Genomic DNA, 17,833 nt, shown 5'->3' on the forward strand with positions numbered 1-17,833 from the left:
AGTCTTATACTGCAGTTTACAAGGGTGAACTTGCCTGAGAGCTGCCTGCCCAGGGCTGTGAGCTGAGAGCTCGCAGGGTGCAAAACAGGTCGGGATACAGCCAAGGGCAGGAGCTGGTTGTGGTACAGCCTGGTTCCTGCGGGCTGCTGGAGCAGCTTCTGTCATGCAGACTGGTTGAACAGTGCCCAGGAGAAACCCTTGCCAGGTAGAGGGGTAGCTGGAGCCTCTGCCACAGGGCTAGCATGGGCAGCCAGGAGATGAGTGTTCGTCTTCCCTCCTTGGCCCTCTGCTACTCAGCAGGTCTCAGCACGTCCCTGGTTTTACCTCGCCACTAATTCTAGCTTCTTTTAGTTCATCATGCTGTCCTGCCTGCCACCTTGTCTGATTCCACAGCCCTTCCTCCTCAAAAGTAACCTTCACAGAAATAGCTCTGGACATCTGATCCAAATCATAGAGAATCCTCCAGGGCAATTTCCACTGATTTTTAGAGTGGGCCAAGAGCTGCAATAGCCATTTCCCCTTGTTGGTGTTGCCAGGACTTCAGAGCATCATTTTGCATCATTCTAACATGCAGCTCAGGCTCTAATAATGCTCCCAAAAACTTTGCACATCTACTTTGGAAAATGAAGTATTTTTCTTTTTTTTTTTTTTTTCTTTTGCTCTGTAAAAGATATCTTAGGAAGTCTTAAAAAATATGTAGTGCTTTATAGAATAGCTGAGACTCCTCTGCCAGCTATGGTTCCAAGATTCAAAATAGTAAGAAATAAGTAAATGGCTATTTGATGACAGGTAAATTCCTGATTTGAAAATTAATAGTCAATGGGATAAATTATTAAAATCTCTACTGCCTCCAGTTCTCTTTTGCTCACTGAATCACCCTTTTCAGTGCAGGAAATAAGGTGTGCATGAGAATCCTCCTAGTCTAGCAGCTCCCCAAGCCCTGCAGAAGCCAGCCCCAGTGGCAGAGCTGCACTTTCTGTGAACTTTGGTCTTCGTCATTCTTCCTAACAAAGCAGCACCAGAGTGTTACACAGGAGGAGGTATCAGCAAGATATTTGTCTTCCTGTCTCAGAGAGCTGCTTTCCTATGGCTTCCACCAGAAATTTGAAGTGGAAGCCCTCAAAGTAGGGATAAATGTTGTACTATCCCATGAGTAAATGTTTGTGGGGTAGGAGCTCACATATTTGTTAAAGAAATCTGGACTGTTGATTCCCAGAAAAATTCCACAGCGTGAATAACTAACTGTGTGATTCTGTCCAGAGTTGTTGCTTCAACACAGCATGATAAGATCTGACTGCTCCTGTAGTTTTGTTTAATGTAGCTGTTGCAACATAAACCTAACGAAGCTTGAATACTGGGGCTTATGTTTATTTGTTTTGAACAGCTTTGGAATTGATATAATTATACAGAAGAGTTAAGCCATTTTACTCTCATTATCCAAAATGTTATTTAATCTTCAGAGTCGATCAGATTAAAAGAAATCCTTTATCTCTTGCAAGATAAATTGCTATAAATCAGGTATTATAAAGAACGTGTAATCAGGTCATCTCAAGACTATAGGGAATGTTCTTCTGTTATGCCAAACTCAGGTGATGTTGGGGTGTGTTTTAAAGGACTCTAAAATCCAAAGGGAAGGGCATGCATTAGTTATATTATACGTGGCATGATTTCACAGCATAAAAAGCCATGTCCCAGAATCCAATTAAAACAAAAATGTTCCCAAGCTTATTTAGAGCACAGCTCCATAGTATAAGAGGAATGTACTCACCTCCCTTAATCAAGGATGAAAGCTACCAAATAAGTTCAGGCAAACTCAAAATAAGTATATGTATAAAGTACTGCACGTTACATTATCTTGAGTATCTTGAGAAGGTCAAATAGCCAATTAAATATAGTTGTCTTGGAGGTTTGGTTACATCCATGTGATCACCCTTACTCTCACATTCCGAGTCTTACTGAAATGATTGGAACATCAAAACTATTCAGTTCTGTTATTAGACAAACAGGATGGACTCTAGCTTCTGGCTGAGAAATGTTCACTAGAACTTGCTAACTCCCAGATCAAGCAAAGGCAATGCAGCCTGTAGATCCTATATCTTACTATATGCAGTCAGAGTTTTTAGGTTTGTTCCTTTCTAGGTTTGGAAGATATTTCCTTTTTATGAACAAAAATACTTAGAATCCCTAGAAAGAGATAGGACAAATTATCAATGTCCAACAGTAAGTGAATTGCAAATTCATATGTTAAGATGTGTAGGAAAGACTTGAAGCCTTCGGAAAAAAACAAACACCAATCCCCCCTCTGCCTTGCACCATCCCCGAAAACAAACAAACAAATAAACAGAAAATGACCAGGTCACTGAGCAGTGACTAGCACTGCTTCCTTCTGTGGCAAGAAAATATATAATTTTACAGCCAATAGCTCTACTAGAGAAGTGTCTAGACTAGAGACTAGAGAAGTTCAAGATACCTTCCCATGATAGATTAATATATAGGAAGTACATTTACTTCAGTCATTTTTTAAAGACTATCTAAGGAGAGAGCACTTTGAAGGAAGATTGAGAGATTGCTAGCTAATTCTGAGTATTTCGTAGACACAACAAACCTTAGGAAGGCAACAACCATGATTTCATCCAAATTAGTGTTATGAAAGTGACGAAAATCTTAGTCATAGGATCTTCATCTGTTGCAGCTTCTGTCATTGTGTTCTGCAGTTGGCATCTTTGGTGCTTGGTGTTTGATATATGTATTTCTTTAAACATTAGAAATTGCATTCATGATTAATACATTGGACAAATTTATTTAACATATTTTAGTTTCCTTTCTTAGATTCATAACTACTCATATGCCATCTGGGATTTTTCTGTGTTTATTGATTATTTGTATTTAAAGCTGTCAAATACATTTTGGTTCAATTTCAGAATAATTCCAAATATCCCTGTGAATATTCTCATTGGTTTTTGGTCAAATAGCTATAGAACTTCCAAGTTACATTTAAAGGAGCTGTGTGACTAGCAGTGATTTTGCATGTGTGTGTGTGTGTTTCATTTTCTTTGCAACCAGCTTAACTCATTGCTGGAGATTAATAGATATTAACAAAAAAATGTAGAGCACATCTAATGCCATTTAGGAGATCGCTGTGGTCTTTCACAACAAAAAAATATGCACTGACAATTTTAGGCATTGACTAGGCGAAGAATCAGCATGTCAGATTTTGAGGATCCCAGTGACACAAAGATGCTGAAATTAAGGACTCTGAAATGACAGGGACCAGTATGGCTCTGAAATTTTTTGGAGCTTTAGCCTTAGATTATGTGTAAGTGCTTTGCCATGACTAAAGCTACCTATTTGCAAGACAAGGCTAATAGTAGTTCCCTATTAAAAAACTGTGTTGGTAAATAAGCAGTGAAAGAGAGTTTATTCAGTTATGCTACTAGTAAATGTGTCAGCTACTTAAAGAAGTGCTCAGGCTTGTGTCTGTGTTGGGTGAAACGAACGTGTATGAGCTTGGTTGGTTTGTAAGAGTCTTTTCAACCTCAAAAGGAGATGGACAGTTGCCATTTCCATTAGTGCTTGGGCTTCATTCCTTCCCATCTGCTCCTTGCCTTTGACCTCCTACAGGCACTCTAGTACTACCGGCTTCATTTTTGCTCTTTGACCACTATAAATCAAAGGAGTGCCACTGACACTGGGAATTGGGTGGGAGCAGTAGACAGCGATGAGGTAAGTATTGCACACATTATATTTCTTACCTGCAGTCACGTTGCAGCAACTCAGATTTACTCGCTTTCCAATTGCCAGCAGCATGAAAAGGTGCCCCGGACACATCTCTTTATTAATATAAACAAAGTGAAAAGTGGTTTGTGTTACACAACATGAGAGACAGATTCAACCACTTTGTGTTTGGCAATAACTTCAAATGCCAGCTGACTCAGAGGTGTTTTGTAAAGCTTCCAGTCAGTGCAAAAACTCATGCTGTCAGCTGAGACTTAGAGTGTGCAGCATTTGCCCCTCTTGCCTCTGCTTAATGCAGCGCTGACAAGGAGGGACCCACTCATGGGCCGAGGGATGGATGTTGCAGTGTCCACTGTTACTTCCATTTTATCATCTGTATGACTCTGCTGGATCAGGGACAAAGGCTGTCTGGTTTTGGCTCTCGTGCTATATTTTACTTAGCCTTTGCACAAAGAAGTAATACTTTGGCTCTCCATCCCTTAAGCAATGCCTAGCTCTTTGTAAGAGTGTGCTACTAAACAAAACATACTAAATAATTCTGAGATAGAGTTAAGTCAGATATGAATATATTTATATAATATTATCATATATAGTAGCATATATGATAGTGCGTATACATTAACACATTTGATAACGTGCATTATCAGAGGGGAGAGAAACTTGAAAACCTTGGCTGCTCACAGTAGTTCCTGTCCATGGGAAGATTCTTCTCACACTTGCAGTGCCATTATCGTCACCCAGGACTCACAGTGCAAAGGGGAAGGGATCTCACACATCACAGAAACACAGAGTGGTTGAGATTGGAAGGCACCTCTGGAGATCCTCTAGTCCAGCCCCCCCAGCACATGGAACAGGGTGGCATCCAGGCACGTTTTGAGGGCCTCCAGAGAAGGAGACTCCACAACCTCCCTGGGCAGCCTGTTCCAGGGCTCTGTCACCCTCCTGTGTTTCAACTTATAACCACTGCCCCTTGTCCTATCACGGGCCACCACTGAGAAGAGCTTGGCCCCTTGCTCCCTACATTCACCCCTCAGGTATTTATACATATTGATCAGATCTCCTCTCAGCCTTCTCTTCTCCAGGCTAAACAGGCCCATCTCACTCAGTCTGTCCTCGTATAATAAATGCTCCAGTCCCTTAATCATCTTTGTTGCTCTCCGCTGGACCCTCTCTAGAAGCTCCACATCCCTCTTATACATACCCCTCTTATCAGGAGAGTCAGGTGAAAAGGTATGTTGCTATTTCTCATAAGAAATTTCTTATGACATTCACTCTGTGGATAATAAAATCTCACCTTTTTCTCAGTAAAAGGGGAAGGAAATTGATTATAAAAGAAATTGAAAAGTGTTTAATCAAAAAATCCAGGTTTGTCTTGCAGCAGGTACTATGACACTTGAAGCTAAATACAAATTTCTAATTTCTAACATTTAAAGGCTTTACTTTGTCCAAAATCATAAATATATTGATTTAATTTTGTATATCCACTCTAAACATATGGTTATTGCTCAACGACAAAAATATATTTTTCCTAGTCTTGCTGGTGGCTTTTGCATATAGCAAGGAATTAATAAACCTGATAAAAATCCTGAGTTTTACTAAAAACATGAATAGGAATTGCTTAATAAGTCTCCTCTTACTAATAGCTATGTGTATCCATTCTTGTCTTTTGAAAGAATATTTATCTTGAAATTTGATTTTGCAAACAAATCACAGATATCTGCGATTTTTTTTGCAAGGTTCTAAAGCTCAGAGCTACAAAATACAAGATATGGGAACAAACACATGTTAAAATGTCAAAACTATGAAGATATGTTGGTATATTTTACAATGTCATAGGACTCAAAACTGTCAAAGGAAAAACTTAAGACAACTTAGCCAATACGGAAAAAGAATGGAATCTCAATTGTAGTCGTAAGTGCATTACATCTATTGGTTTATTGCACAGCTTCCTTGTCAAAAGAAATTAGGCTTCTCTGTAAGAAAGACCAGCATCCCATGAAGCACTTGAATATGTAATGGTATTAACTAGACTGTTATGCATCTGTGCCCAAGCTGTTTTTAAAGTGAAGGGCTCCCGAGTCATTAACTACATTTAAATTTTTATTACCTTAGTTTTTGAGGACATTATTTTTTAAGTATGCTGCTACATGAGCCAGCTCTCTCTTCTTATCTGTAGAAGAAAAAAAAAAAAAAGCCTTTCTCATAAAATATGCACTTCACATATCCTGAGAATTTGCCTCCAAACGATCTCAAAGTACATGGTGAGGGTTTTTTTTTTTGTCCTGATTCAGGCAAGTATCCTGTCCCCAAATGCATTAGTGCATGGCCACATATTTAAGTTGCTTCACCATTCTCTGAAGGGGAACAGGCAGAAGCACATGTTAAGGGGCCTCTTGAGTTAGGACCTATACATTTAAAAACAAATATAGAGGTAAAATCAGGGGGGAAACCAGCCATACAACCACACTGGAAGGAGGGTATTTCACTTCTATTGAGTGTTATTTTGGAAGTGGGTCTTCACTCTAGAGTTAGTCTGAGCTCCTACCTTAGAATTACTCTTAGCCTTTCTATTTTAACAGTGAGAAGCTGTGGGCTATCTTTATTGGGCTTATCAGAGCGGGAGACCGAAAATGTGGCAGACCCTTTCAGAATGAGCACAGCGGAGATGCTTCTCACGTGAGATTAGAAGTAAAAACTGGATACTCCGACTGCCTCAGCTGATGCCCTCTGATTAAGTGACGAATTTTCAGATGTATAAATTACAGGAAATGGCTCTGTCCTGCCCGATTAGAGCTGTCAGCCCTAGACGGGAATTAGGCCTCTTGAGGAACCTGCCCAGCGCTTCACAAGCACAAGGATTTATAAAACGTGATGAAGATCCACACAGTCCCACAACACACTGGGAGCACATCCCGCGGCACTGGGGCTCGCACAGCTGCCAGGGGGCCCGGGACGTGCCCGCCGCGGTGCCAGCACCCACGGGCACGTCGGGGGCCGCCGGAGCCGCTGGCTGCCGGCTGCAGCAGCGAGGTGGCAGCGCCGGCGCGCGGCTCGCCGCACGCCCCAGCCTGCCGGGCGCTGGGTTTTTGGAGCCTGAGTCACTCGCTCTGTACGAATTAGAGCAGCAGAAATTCCTTTTTGCGCGGTGAGTTCAGTGTGGAGCATGGGGGCCTGCTAGAGCGCAGGGGCGGCAGCTCTTGGCTCCTGCGGGGAAGATGGTCTGTGGTTGGCAGAATCCATCCCTAAAACCAGGGGCAGGAGAGAAGAGGAAATGCTGTGACTGTCCCGGCTGGGGCAGCGCTGGCTCTGCCCAAAGCGTTTAATCGGGAAGCAGCTCTGGAGTTTCACCCCGGCACAACCACACGCTCGCACCGCCCGCCGGCGGCTCCTCCGCCCTCCTCCAGGATCCTGCTCCATCCCGGCTCCCCAAGGCCGGGCGACTGAGGAAGCGCCCGCCAAGGCACCGCTCTGCGCGGGGCTGCTCCTTGCTGGAGGCAGGGGAGCGCGGGCGGCCGGGGCCACTCCTCCGGCGCCGTGTCCCGTGTCCTGCCGGGTTGTGTGGTGCTGTGCCGGGCGGGATTGGCTGGCACAGGCTCGCGGGGCCGGCGGCGGCGGCCAGGTGGACGTGCGAGGCCGCGGCTCCTGGAGGTGAGCGCGGCTGGCGGCACCACGGAGTAAACACGGTGGACGCTGCCACCCCCACAGACTGAGCTGCTTCTGCTCCTGCTCTTATTTTAGCTTTTGCTTTTTTTTTTTTTTTTTTTTTTCCTTCCCCCTCTTCCTCCTCCTCCTCCTCCTCCCAGGGCTGCAAGTGGGATCTGCGCACCTGGAAGTGCTATGCCCACGGAAATCTGCCGGGCGGTGGGAATGCACGCCATCTCGGACTTCCACCCGGCGCTGCCCGTGCGGCTGCTCCGCAAGGGGCCCGAGTACCTGCGGCGGCAGCTGGAAGCCGGCACCCCGGGCAGGAAAAGCGCTGTGGAGCGGCTGGCGGCTGATAAGGCCAAGTACGTGAAAAGCCAGCAGGTAATCGGCACCAAGCAGGAGCCCGTCGTCGCCCTCAGCTCCGTGTCGGGCAGCAGCGGCGGCAGCTGCTCCGTGGGGAGCGACCGCGGCGCGCGGGAGCGCGGCGGGAGCACGGGCGCCCCGGGGCCGGAGGCGGCCGCGACGCCGCGTGCCTGCCGCGGCCCCGTGTCCCGCGGGCCCCCCATCGCCCGCCGCGGCACCCCCAGGAGGCAGGTGCGCCCCGATTCCCTCGTCATCTACCGCCAGAAATGTGAGTTTGTGCGAGGCCAGAGCCAGGACAGCCCGCGAGGGAGCCTCGTGCGGAGGCTCTTCCAGGGGCCCCCAAAGGAGAAGCCGTTCGGCTCCGACGAGGTGCCCGGCACAATCATGGAGGTGGCCGGCAGTGAGGAGAGCAGGGCGCCCGTGCCCGCAGGCTGCGGCGCCCGGCAGCCCGGCAGCCCTGGCCTGGAACCAGCTGCCGTCCCCTCGAGCACCACCGGAGCACCGGGCCGGCGCCCGGCACCACGTGGACGACCCTCACGGCTGCCCCCCGCGCCCGAGGAGGGCACGCGGAGAGGCCTCCACCGCTCCCAGTCGGACATCAGCTCCCGCTACTCCAAGTCCTTCTCCGAGTTGGACCCCTTTTTCACGTACTGCGGCCTGGACCCGGAGGTCATCGAGGACCTCGGCAGGGAGAACTTCTCGGCGGCTTCCGACGGCGTCTCCTTCAAGGTGCGCAGCGTCAGCGTGGCGACGTCCGAGAGCGACTTCACGCGGCACAGCGGGGACGAGGGGCTGCTGGAGGACGAGCTCACGGAGCAGGTGCCCAGCAGCACGTCCATCGTGGAGCGCAACGCTCGCATCATCAAGTGGCTGTACACCTGCAAGAAAGCCAAGGAGGCCAACGCGGCGCTGCGGGAGCTGGCGTGACGGCGCCGCCGAACCCCAGGTGTGTGCAGAGGCTCTCTGCCCGCTCCGTGCGTGTCCCTGTGCTCCTCGCGAGCACCTGGCTTCTCCTGGTGGATTCCTTGTAGGAGCGGCAGCGGGAAGCCGTCTTTTGCACCCTTGCTCGTTGCGCTGTGGCACTTTTGCAAAGTGGAAACTTGGGGCAAGGCGGGAGCCAAAATGCAGGCAGGAAAAGGAGCGCAGCTTGGCTGCTTTAAGTCAGACCTCACCATGAAAAAGAGTGGGTGTCGGTGAGGGATGTCTGCCCGTGCAGAGCCCTGCTTTGTGCAAGCTCGTTCTGCCCTGTTCCTGCTATTCTCAGTGTGAGGAACGCCTAGAAAATTGTTCGGTCCTGTGTTATAGTGGCTGAGATAATTCAGCGTGAGCTGAAACTGTTAGTGTTTAGGAGTGCACTGTGTTTGTACTGCACTGTCAGAGCCTCCCGCTCCTCGCTCTTGCTGTCATTCCCCTCTTTGCTTATATTCAGGCACACTGAGGAGGGTAAAGTTGAGTCAGTGTCACCAGCAACACATTTATCCCCCAACTTGTGTCTAGGACTATAAGAGCTTGTGGCAGCCTCCCACCTCGCATTGCAGAGGCTTCAAATTCCCTGTCCTGTTTGGTTTTAGTGGATCTTGCCCTTCCGAAGCGGGAGAAGTTTTGTGGGTTTTGCTGTGTGGTTTGGCACTGGTAGCTCACCATCAGTTGTGTGGTTTGCCCTGCACAGAGGGATGCTTTACTGCCTTTAACTGAAGGTAACACAAACGTGTTACATCTGGGCTTGGAGATCTTGGAGATCAGTCACTCCACATAAATAAGCAAGGCAAATTTAGCCCAGGAAAAGGCTGATTTGCAGGTTCCAGTAAAAGGGGTTCTTCCTCTGCATCTGATCTACTGAAAAAGATCTATATTCTGATATTCCCAATACACAAATCTCTTCTTTGGCTAAATACCATGCTTATCATGTGGGATTTAAAAGTTGCATTTTGATAGGAAAGCTTGCATTTATATTTTCTGCCAGTCCATAATCTGTGTATTAAAAGAACATCATTTAGTGTAGTTACAGTTGTAGACAGTAAATTTTGGCCTTATGAACATGCAGAAATGTAACACTTGAGTCTCTCTCTTACGTGGACCTGGAGCTGTCATTCCTGATTCCTTTAATCCATGTAATGTAAAATCCACTAACTTACTTGAAATAATTTTAAACTACACAGAACGTGTATCACTTTGAAAATAAGGATATTTCTCCAGAGGCAATTTTCTCCCTGGAAGCAGAGTGGGGAGGAAGGGAGACGGATGCATTTTCACACAAACATTTCAAGCCGTTGGAGATAAGAGCAGTTGTCAGGTATCAGGCTGACAGCTTAAAGAAGTGCTGTTATATGACAAAGCCTTTCCCAAATTAAGTTAGGGAGAAGAAAGGGTTCTCCTGAGCTGATCATTTCTTCCCGCTCATCCTTCTGTGATGAAAGGAAAGGGAGATGCACAAACAGAAATGATGGAGGTGGTGGGTTTTGGAGCTTCCTGCAGCTGCCTGCCCCACAAAATGCTGTGCCTGGACAGCAGCACTGCCTTTCCTCTCATGAGCAGGGGTCTGGTGACAAAAACAACCCGACCTTCATGTACCTTAAAAATAAAGAAAATAAAAAAGGAAATGTCTTTCATTGCCCAGTGGGGGAGTAGGAAAAGACAAGATGGGGCAGGAACCAAAGTGGAGGAGTTTGTGGTTGTCACTGCTGTTACAGGACAGTCAGAATTCCGGTTCATCCAAAATTCACTTCTGCCCAGTCAGTGTCGTTTTTGGGGTGAATGTCTGAGACAAAAGGGCATTTCATAGCACATAGCCTAACAGGGTGGTAAAAATACTTCCATGAAGTATCAGCTCTATTCAAGTGACAGGCACAGTCATCCTGCAATAATTTTAACATCGAGAAATGCGTATTTTAGAGTTACTTTTCCTTTAGCTGTTTTGTAACTCTAGAAATGGCTCAGTCTACCATTTAAACTGAAATAGTAGTCACATGAGAACATGAGAGACTGCTTTACGCTGGCAGCAATGTGGTCCCGTTATTTTTGCAGTCTAGGAAACGCTAATCCTTAAAGTTTGTACGATAAACCTAATTTCAAACATCCCAGGACTGACTTTCAGCAGATATATCTCACTAATAGAGCTGCCATTATTTCCAGCTTAATTTCTGAAAACTGAGACAGTGCTTTCCTGTTAGGCCCCATAATCAGAAAGTTCAGCTAAAATACTAGTGCCCAGTGCCCAGAATATAGGACAAGAGTCACCAAGAGTTACCGTTAGTTAAATATTACAGTTACGATGTAGAATTTAAGCTGAGATTTAATCACCCCATAGTCTCCAGATGGGTTGTCCTGTTCTGATAATTGCATTTCTCATATATCCTAGTGCCAATTACTGCTTTTGGTGCTACACTTTCTCTAACAACAGGCCACCAAGTTTGATTTCTATTTATTAATCTATAAGCCAATTATGGATTGGCTTTATCTAGTTCACTTACTTGTTATTAATTGGCAATGGACTTTTGTGTGCTGAGAGACTAGTTTGAGGAAACCTACTGCATGTGAGGCAGTTTAGTCTCTTTGAAGCTCTTGGGCCATAGTCTTCAAGGCACCTTATTTTGCAAAGAGGCATGAAAATTCCTGCACTTTTTTTTTTTTAAAAAAAAAAAAAGGAAAAAGACAGAGAGAGAGAGAGAGTGCGCTGTTTTCTAAAATGCAATCTTCATTCCATGTAAAACACCTTTTCAAAACTGCAGGGATTTTATGGGCCAGTGATCATTCTATTAATATTTTATGCTCTCAGCTTAATTTTTCATGAATTCTTCTGGGTCTAGTGGGGCACTATGTAAATAAAACAGCTACTTGAAGCATCAAGTTCCCTTACACGTTTGTTTCATCAGAGGGATTACTGAGAAGTCTTAAGCATGGACTGTGAGCTTCAAAAAACAAAGTCCTAAGTGAGATGGCCATTACTGTTTCCCTGCATGATGTTTCCTAAATTCACATCTGGAGTTCAGGTTGATTGGCTCCTCTCCCTGTTAATCCTGTTCGGCTCTAGGAAGGCACTGTACATCCTCCTTCCTTATTTGAATCAAGATTATTCAGTCTTGCATTTCAAAGCCATTCAATTGTTCATTATTCAAGTGGAAATCTCTTGGAGAGGGAATTGATTCTGTTGGCAATAACCATAAGCAGCTGAATAAAAGTTGAAGCGTATCACCTATGCCTCTCTGATGTGATAAATAGTAAATGATGCTTTTTCTTTCTTTCTTTAGACTCCCTGACTTGGAAGATGAACATCACCATCCACAGGAAGAAACTCTTCCCTCTTCTGGCTCATGACGACTTTGTCCAAGATTAGCATTTTCTTATTGCCTCCTTCCCTCTTCCCTGTGCCCAGGCAGCATTACTCCTTGCCACAAGCATGGGGATGCTCAAGAGCACAACAAGAAGCAGAAGTTGGGAACTGTGCCACAGTGGGACAGCAGGAAATGGATGTTCCTGGAAAAGCGAAGCATGACTGCAGCTACAGTAGACAGTGACATGCAGCAGCAGATTACCACTCCTGGGTTTTGGATGTCCTGGGGGAATGTGGCAGAAGGTTTGTGTTGTGTGCCCATCTCCTTCCAGCCAAGCATTTGTCAATGGTGATGGGAGGAGAAAGTGGGAATGAGGTGTTAATAACCCCTGGGTCAGGCACTCCCTTCGCTGGAGACAGGCTCCACTCGGCGCTGTCTTTCCAGGGCTGTTTAAACACTGCTCAGCCTGATATCATTAGATGCTGTTTGCCTGGCTGGCAAGGGCTAATGTGGCAGTTTTATCTGGGATACTTGGCAAACATGCTGGAAGCTGAATCTCTGCAAGCCTCAGCTTCTCTAAAAGTGCCCAAGCTGAATTAAAGTACCTTGTATCCATCTAGTCTACCCAGCCACACAGCTTGCTCAGCCAGTGAGAAAACAAAGCATTAAAATCCCTGCCCAAAATTTGTTCAGGAGCATGGTTCCAAGAAGCAAGTAGTCCAAAATTGGAAAGGATTTTATATGGATATTACATTGCTCCAGAATAGTAGAATTTACATTTATGCAGACTTGGTTTGCATTGTTTCTCTGATGCTGCCAGAGTGAGTTTCATTTCAGCATTTGGAAGCCTGTGATATAATACATTTAAGTTTTTGCAGCACAAGTAATGGGTTTATGGAATCCATTAGCAAATTGCATCCCAGACAATGTAAGGTTGCACTTCCCTGGCATGAGTTTGGAGCAGCACTGTGCTGTCTGCACTGCAAGCAATAAGACATGCAAAACCATGCCAGAAATAAAAGTCTGGATGGGGTAAGATCCCAAGTGTAGACAGCAATTTACTCAGTATCATCAATAAAATAGTAATACTTATTGGAAATGGACAACCTAAATGCATTTTAAAAGCTGAATAAAAGTACTTTGGATCGTCAGTGCAGTGAATAGATCCTTTGCAAATTTCTCGCAGAATTTGCTGGCTATGCCTTAGATATTTACCCCAATCAGCCATTGCTTACTAAAAGCTGCTTTACACTGAAGTATTTATTTGCAAATATTATTACTAACCACAAGAAGAAGTTGATTAGAAAGCCAAGTCTGTGATAGCTGCCCTGAAGTCAAAGGAGTGACAACAACTCGAATTTAGAGTGCTGCAGAGGTGAAAAGTTTACTTGGTGTTACCATGGATATGGTGTCCTGTTTGCAGTGCTGGACCTTACCTGCCTGTCAGACCTGTACTGTAATGGGTCCAGAAAAATGAGATTTCATTCCCCACATTCCACTCGGGTTGTACACAGCCATGGCTGAGCTAGCAGTGCTTGCCATGGTCTGACCCTGAACAGCTACCAGCACATCGGGGTGGGAGCAGAGATAAAATAAGCACTAGAGATGCATTTTTAAGGGCTCGTTATTCTTGATAAATAAGCCTGTGAAAGTGAGAAGGGCAGAAGTGAACCATAACAACTCAGTAAAGCATTCATCATAGGAAGAGCTATTTTGTATTTTAAATTCTACAAACTGTGCGCTGACAGACTTGCCCTTTAAGTGCTTATCTAATGTTTTAGTTAACATCACTTAAATTCACAGCAAGGTTGCCTGCTTGAATTTGCATAAATCTTCAAAGTGCTTTTTAGTTGCCGGATAGTTAGTTCTCAATTACAGTAACTGTTTGAGAATGCAGGGCATCTGTCTTTATTGTTTTAGTGTTATATGCAAAGTCTACATGCCTGAAGTTGTCTAGATAGACAGATAATATTTCCTGATAAAGTAATTGTTGAGTCTGCTTTTCACTAGCAGACAACTGAATACTTTGCATTTTGGAGCATCTGCAAACTTAGAGGGAAGCTAGCACATGCTATTTTTATTAAATTTCTGTGTGTATTTGTTACATTATTATTGAAAAATGGTTCTTGGAAAACTATATCTCAAAATGCTGCTAATAGGATAGGAGTTATGCACCTAAGGTGCAGTTTTTAAGTAACAGTCTAGATTTATTAGTCAGGAACATAACCTGCTGTATCTGCTCTTTTCATACTCACTTTGCAAGATACTGTACCATATAATTATTTATATGCTTTTGTCAAAAGCTAACAACTTCTCTTCCTGGAAATTACATATGAATGACTAACAGCTAGTAGACAGCTTATATGTCAGGAAAAGTCTTTTGCCTTACAAATCAGTGCCCCAGCACAATAGGATTGTTCTGCTTCGTTTCCAGAGGAGAGTTTAATTTCAATTTCATTTGTTTCCATTTGTTTCCTGTTCATTTTTGTTTGTTTGTTTGTTTTGTTTTGTTTTCTATCAGAACTTAAGTTAAGCTGATAGTACTAAGAAGAAAAAGGAAGCTGCATTGGTAGTGAGTGTTAAACATTAGGTAGGAAGGTGTTCAATTTGTCTGAAAATACGCATCATCGGGGAAGATGTCATCAAAATCAGGGAAATTTTTTTTGATAGAGCTTAGTGAAATCAAAATTTGCCTCGTTCTGATTTTTTTTAATCCCACTTTCATAAATCTGACTTTATGAACTGTTCAATGGTGCTGTGGTGGCTTTTCACACTGATAGTTGGCAAAATTTACCTGTCTCTGGCTCCAAACTTCCCAAGGTATTATTTACTTCACGGAGCATACGGACTTCTCTGAGATCCTTCCCTGATAAGCTATTCATTCCCTTCATTTAAAAATCTTCTGGATAAGCTAATACTTTCCCAAGTATACCAGGAAGAGAGCAGCTGACAATCCTTCTTTCTCCATACATCTTGACACTGGTTATCTGCCGTGCTTGCTCCAAAGCAGTGGGAGCAGTGTACTTGCCTGAGGTCCTGTAACTTTCTTTCTTTCCTTCCTCTTTCTGGGTGTTTCAGTCATGCCTCTCAAAATGGAGAAAACAGATGTTAATCTTACCAATATTTGTCTTTATTATTATTATTATTTCATTATAAAAGACTTGTGATTCGGAAAGGGATTTTTTCAGCGTCTGTGATAAGCTGAAGGGGGCTGTTGGGGACTGAACAAAAGTTTTGCCAGTTGAGTCTTCTTGGAAACCTGAACTCAGGGCTGAGGGAGAAGACTGGATGTTTTTGATTAACCAGGCCTGTGTAGACTTAGTGAAACGGAGTGCAAGCGTGCGGGGCTCCCTGCTATTTCTACCCCAGCGTTTCAAAGTGCATGGTTTCCGTGACGGGGCCAAGGTCCGTGGCTCCAGCACAACAGATGAAAGATACAGAGGCTGGCTTTTTATGGCCTGGAAGCTACTATCTGCAAAAAAAAAGGCATTGGATGGAGACTGTAGCTCTTGTAAATACATTGTAAATATTTATATATGTATAGGACTCAAAATAACAAATACAGATTCTTTTATAAAATGAGTATTAATGTCTTAAGGCGTATAAGTACTCATGCTTTGTGAAATCCATGGAACAACAGATTGATGGGAATCAAGCAGAAAGGTTCTCCTGGGAGCAGGTCGTCCTGTCACCGCCTACTGTGAGGGGTTTCTTTGCATCTTCTTTTGGATGCTGTGAAGTCAAGTACTTGTCAGACCTGGTATGGAAGTTTCTAAGCTGCTCTGTTTATATTCATGAAAAAAACTTTATATTGTTGAATGTGTATAAATAAAAATGCAACACTGGAAGCTAATAGCTTTTTTCTTGATAATGTAAACTTTTATTTTCATGTTTCCATTAGGCTATTATTTTAAAACCAGGCTGTCATTATCAAATTAGTTTCTCTGAAAATGAGGCTGCTGTTAGGATGAGAACACTTAACAGTGTGGATTCTTCCCTGGACCATACCAAGGCCCCTGGATGAGCAGCAAAGCAGGGACTATATTAGGGAGATAGCACCGAAGGTAACTTTTGATATCAATAAATTTGATATAAGGTGATGCTAGGGTTGTTTTACATTTTTTGAGTATTTTCATTTCAGAATGCAATTGGAAAGATATATCATCTATTTATGAGGAGTAGTAAATTTTTCCAAACTTTAGCAATGCATTTGCTTTTACTCACTTTCAGAAACTACGTCATGCTTCAGGCGATACTATGTTCATCACTAGCAAATACGGACAGTGTCCAAGGCTACAACATGTTTGAAGTTCTGTTTGGAAAAAAAAAAATGTGTTTCAGGAATCTTATTAACAAGCTTTAACAATGTTTAATAAAAAAAACACACACACACACTTTTTTTTACTAGATTCCATAGGAAGAATTTAATATTTGTGATAGGGATAATTCGCTGTGCATGTATTTTGTGAAGAGAGCAGCAGAAACCAGAATTGCATACAGCTGAGATTTTTCACAGAGGCCAGCACACTCCAGGTGCATAACTCTCATTTTGGGACAGCCCAGTCTTCTCAGGCAGAAGTGACAAGCACTGAGGGCCACTGGAGGAAGAGCTCACTGATGCTCGCTGTGCAGATTGAGTTCTTCCACAAAATAAAAGTGCAGCCTTCCCATACAAGCCCTGACTGACCTGTGCCTGTGCAGGCTACAGCACAAGTGTGGAAAGACTCCAGACTCTCCCCTTTCTATGCAGCTGAAGTAACACGGATGAACATCCTCACACTAGAGGATGTTCAGGTAGGAACACAGCTACTGCATCAAGACCATTCCTGCTGTCCTCCTTCACATAGAGCCTTCATTCCACGTTTTAAGAAATTTAAGAATTTGAAAGCTCCTGTTCTTAGCCTGTCTGCCATAAGCAACCTTTTAACCTCCCCACCTTATTGATTCACTTCATTTCTTCTGATTTATCTCTGCATAGTAAATACCTTTTGGAAAGAAACCTTGCAAAGACTTAGTGACTGGAAAAAGACCTTTTCAGGTGTTTGGTAGATGTTGGTGCCTTCTGAATAGTGAACTATAAAAATACTTGCTTTTTCAAGGGCTTTTGACAAAATATTTTTTATTTCAATGGCAGATAAAAAAGTAATATCAGGAGGCATTAGTGACCAAGCCATATTTATCTTGGATGTGTTTTGTAAGTGCCACAATGCTGTGCTCTGGGTAGCTCTGCTTTGGGGTGTGTGATTGTTCTTTGGTTTTCTGCATTTTGCTTTGAATATTACATAGCTAAGTTGTCATGGGCCAAATTCTCTGCTGGACTAAATGGTCAATCTATTGACTTAAGCAGAACATTGAGAAATGGATTTAAAAAGGTCCTTTCAGCTCATTTGCGAGCAATGATGTAACGGGTAGCTTAGTCCAGGACGGTCTCTCTGTCAGAAGGCGTGTGCATTTTGAGCATTTACCCTTGACAAGAAAATTGGATTATGTAATAGACAAAGAGTATCAGATACAAAACAAACTCCAGGTCAAAATGACTCACAATATCCATCTCAGAAATCAATGTTGCTCTTGCAAGAACATAGAATAAAAATAAGTTCACTCACCTGTGAGGAAGTTGGGTTGTTTAGCAGATAATATGAGTTCAAACACGTAAGAGTTTTGACCACTTGATTTCCTTTTTCTCCAACAACCAACCACCTCACAGGAGCACTCATTTTATTTACTTATTTTTCATTGTCTGGAGGGAGAACCAGAGGTACTAATCATTGTCAGAAAACACATGATTATTCATCAGGTGATGATCAACATAAAACAGA

The 17,833-nt window shown here is 43.8% G+C and overlaps 1 protein-coding gene across 1 annotated transcript; it reads left to right on the forward strand.

The window, feature by feature from the left end:
• The first annotated feature begins 7,562 nt into the window (after nucleotides 1–7,562).
• LOC112942871 (protein FAM110C-like) lies at nucleotides 7,563–15,577 on the forward strand. Its single transcript, XM_026033894.1, has 2 exons — nucleotides 7,563–8,689; nucleotides 11,991–15,577. The coding sequence occupies exon 1, from the start codon at nucleotides 7,573–7,575 to the stop codon at nucleotides 8,668–8,670; it is 1,098 nt and encodes a 365-aa protein (XP_025889679.1). The 5' UTR covers nucleotides 7,563–7,572; the 3' UTR covers nucleotides 8,671–8,689; nucleotides 11,991–15,577.
• The last annotated feature ends 2,256 nt before the right edge of the window (nucleotides 15,578–17,833 follow it).

The sequence above is a fragment of the Nothoprocta perdicaria genome, unplaced genomic scaffold, assembly GCF_003342845.1.
Source record: "Nothoprocta perdicaria isolate Ctin4 unplaced genomic scaffold, notPer1 scaffold_136, whole genome shotgun sequence".
Classification (NCBI taxonomy): Eukaryota; Metazoa; Chordata; class Aves; order Tinamiformes; family Tinamidae; genus Nothoprocta; species Nothoprocta perdicaria.

Bases quoted from the DNA above. Each gene is read 5' to 3' on its own strand.
- LOC112942871 (XM_026033894.1), top strand. From the start codon at position 7,573: ATGCCCACGGAAATCTGCCGGGCGGTGGGAATGCACGCCATCTCGGAC.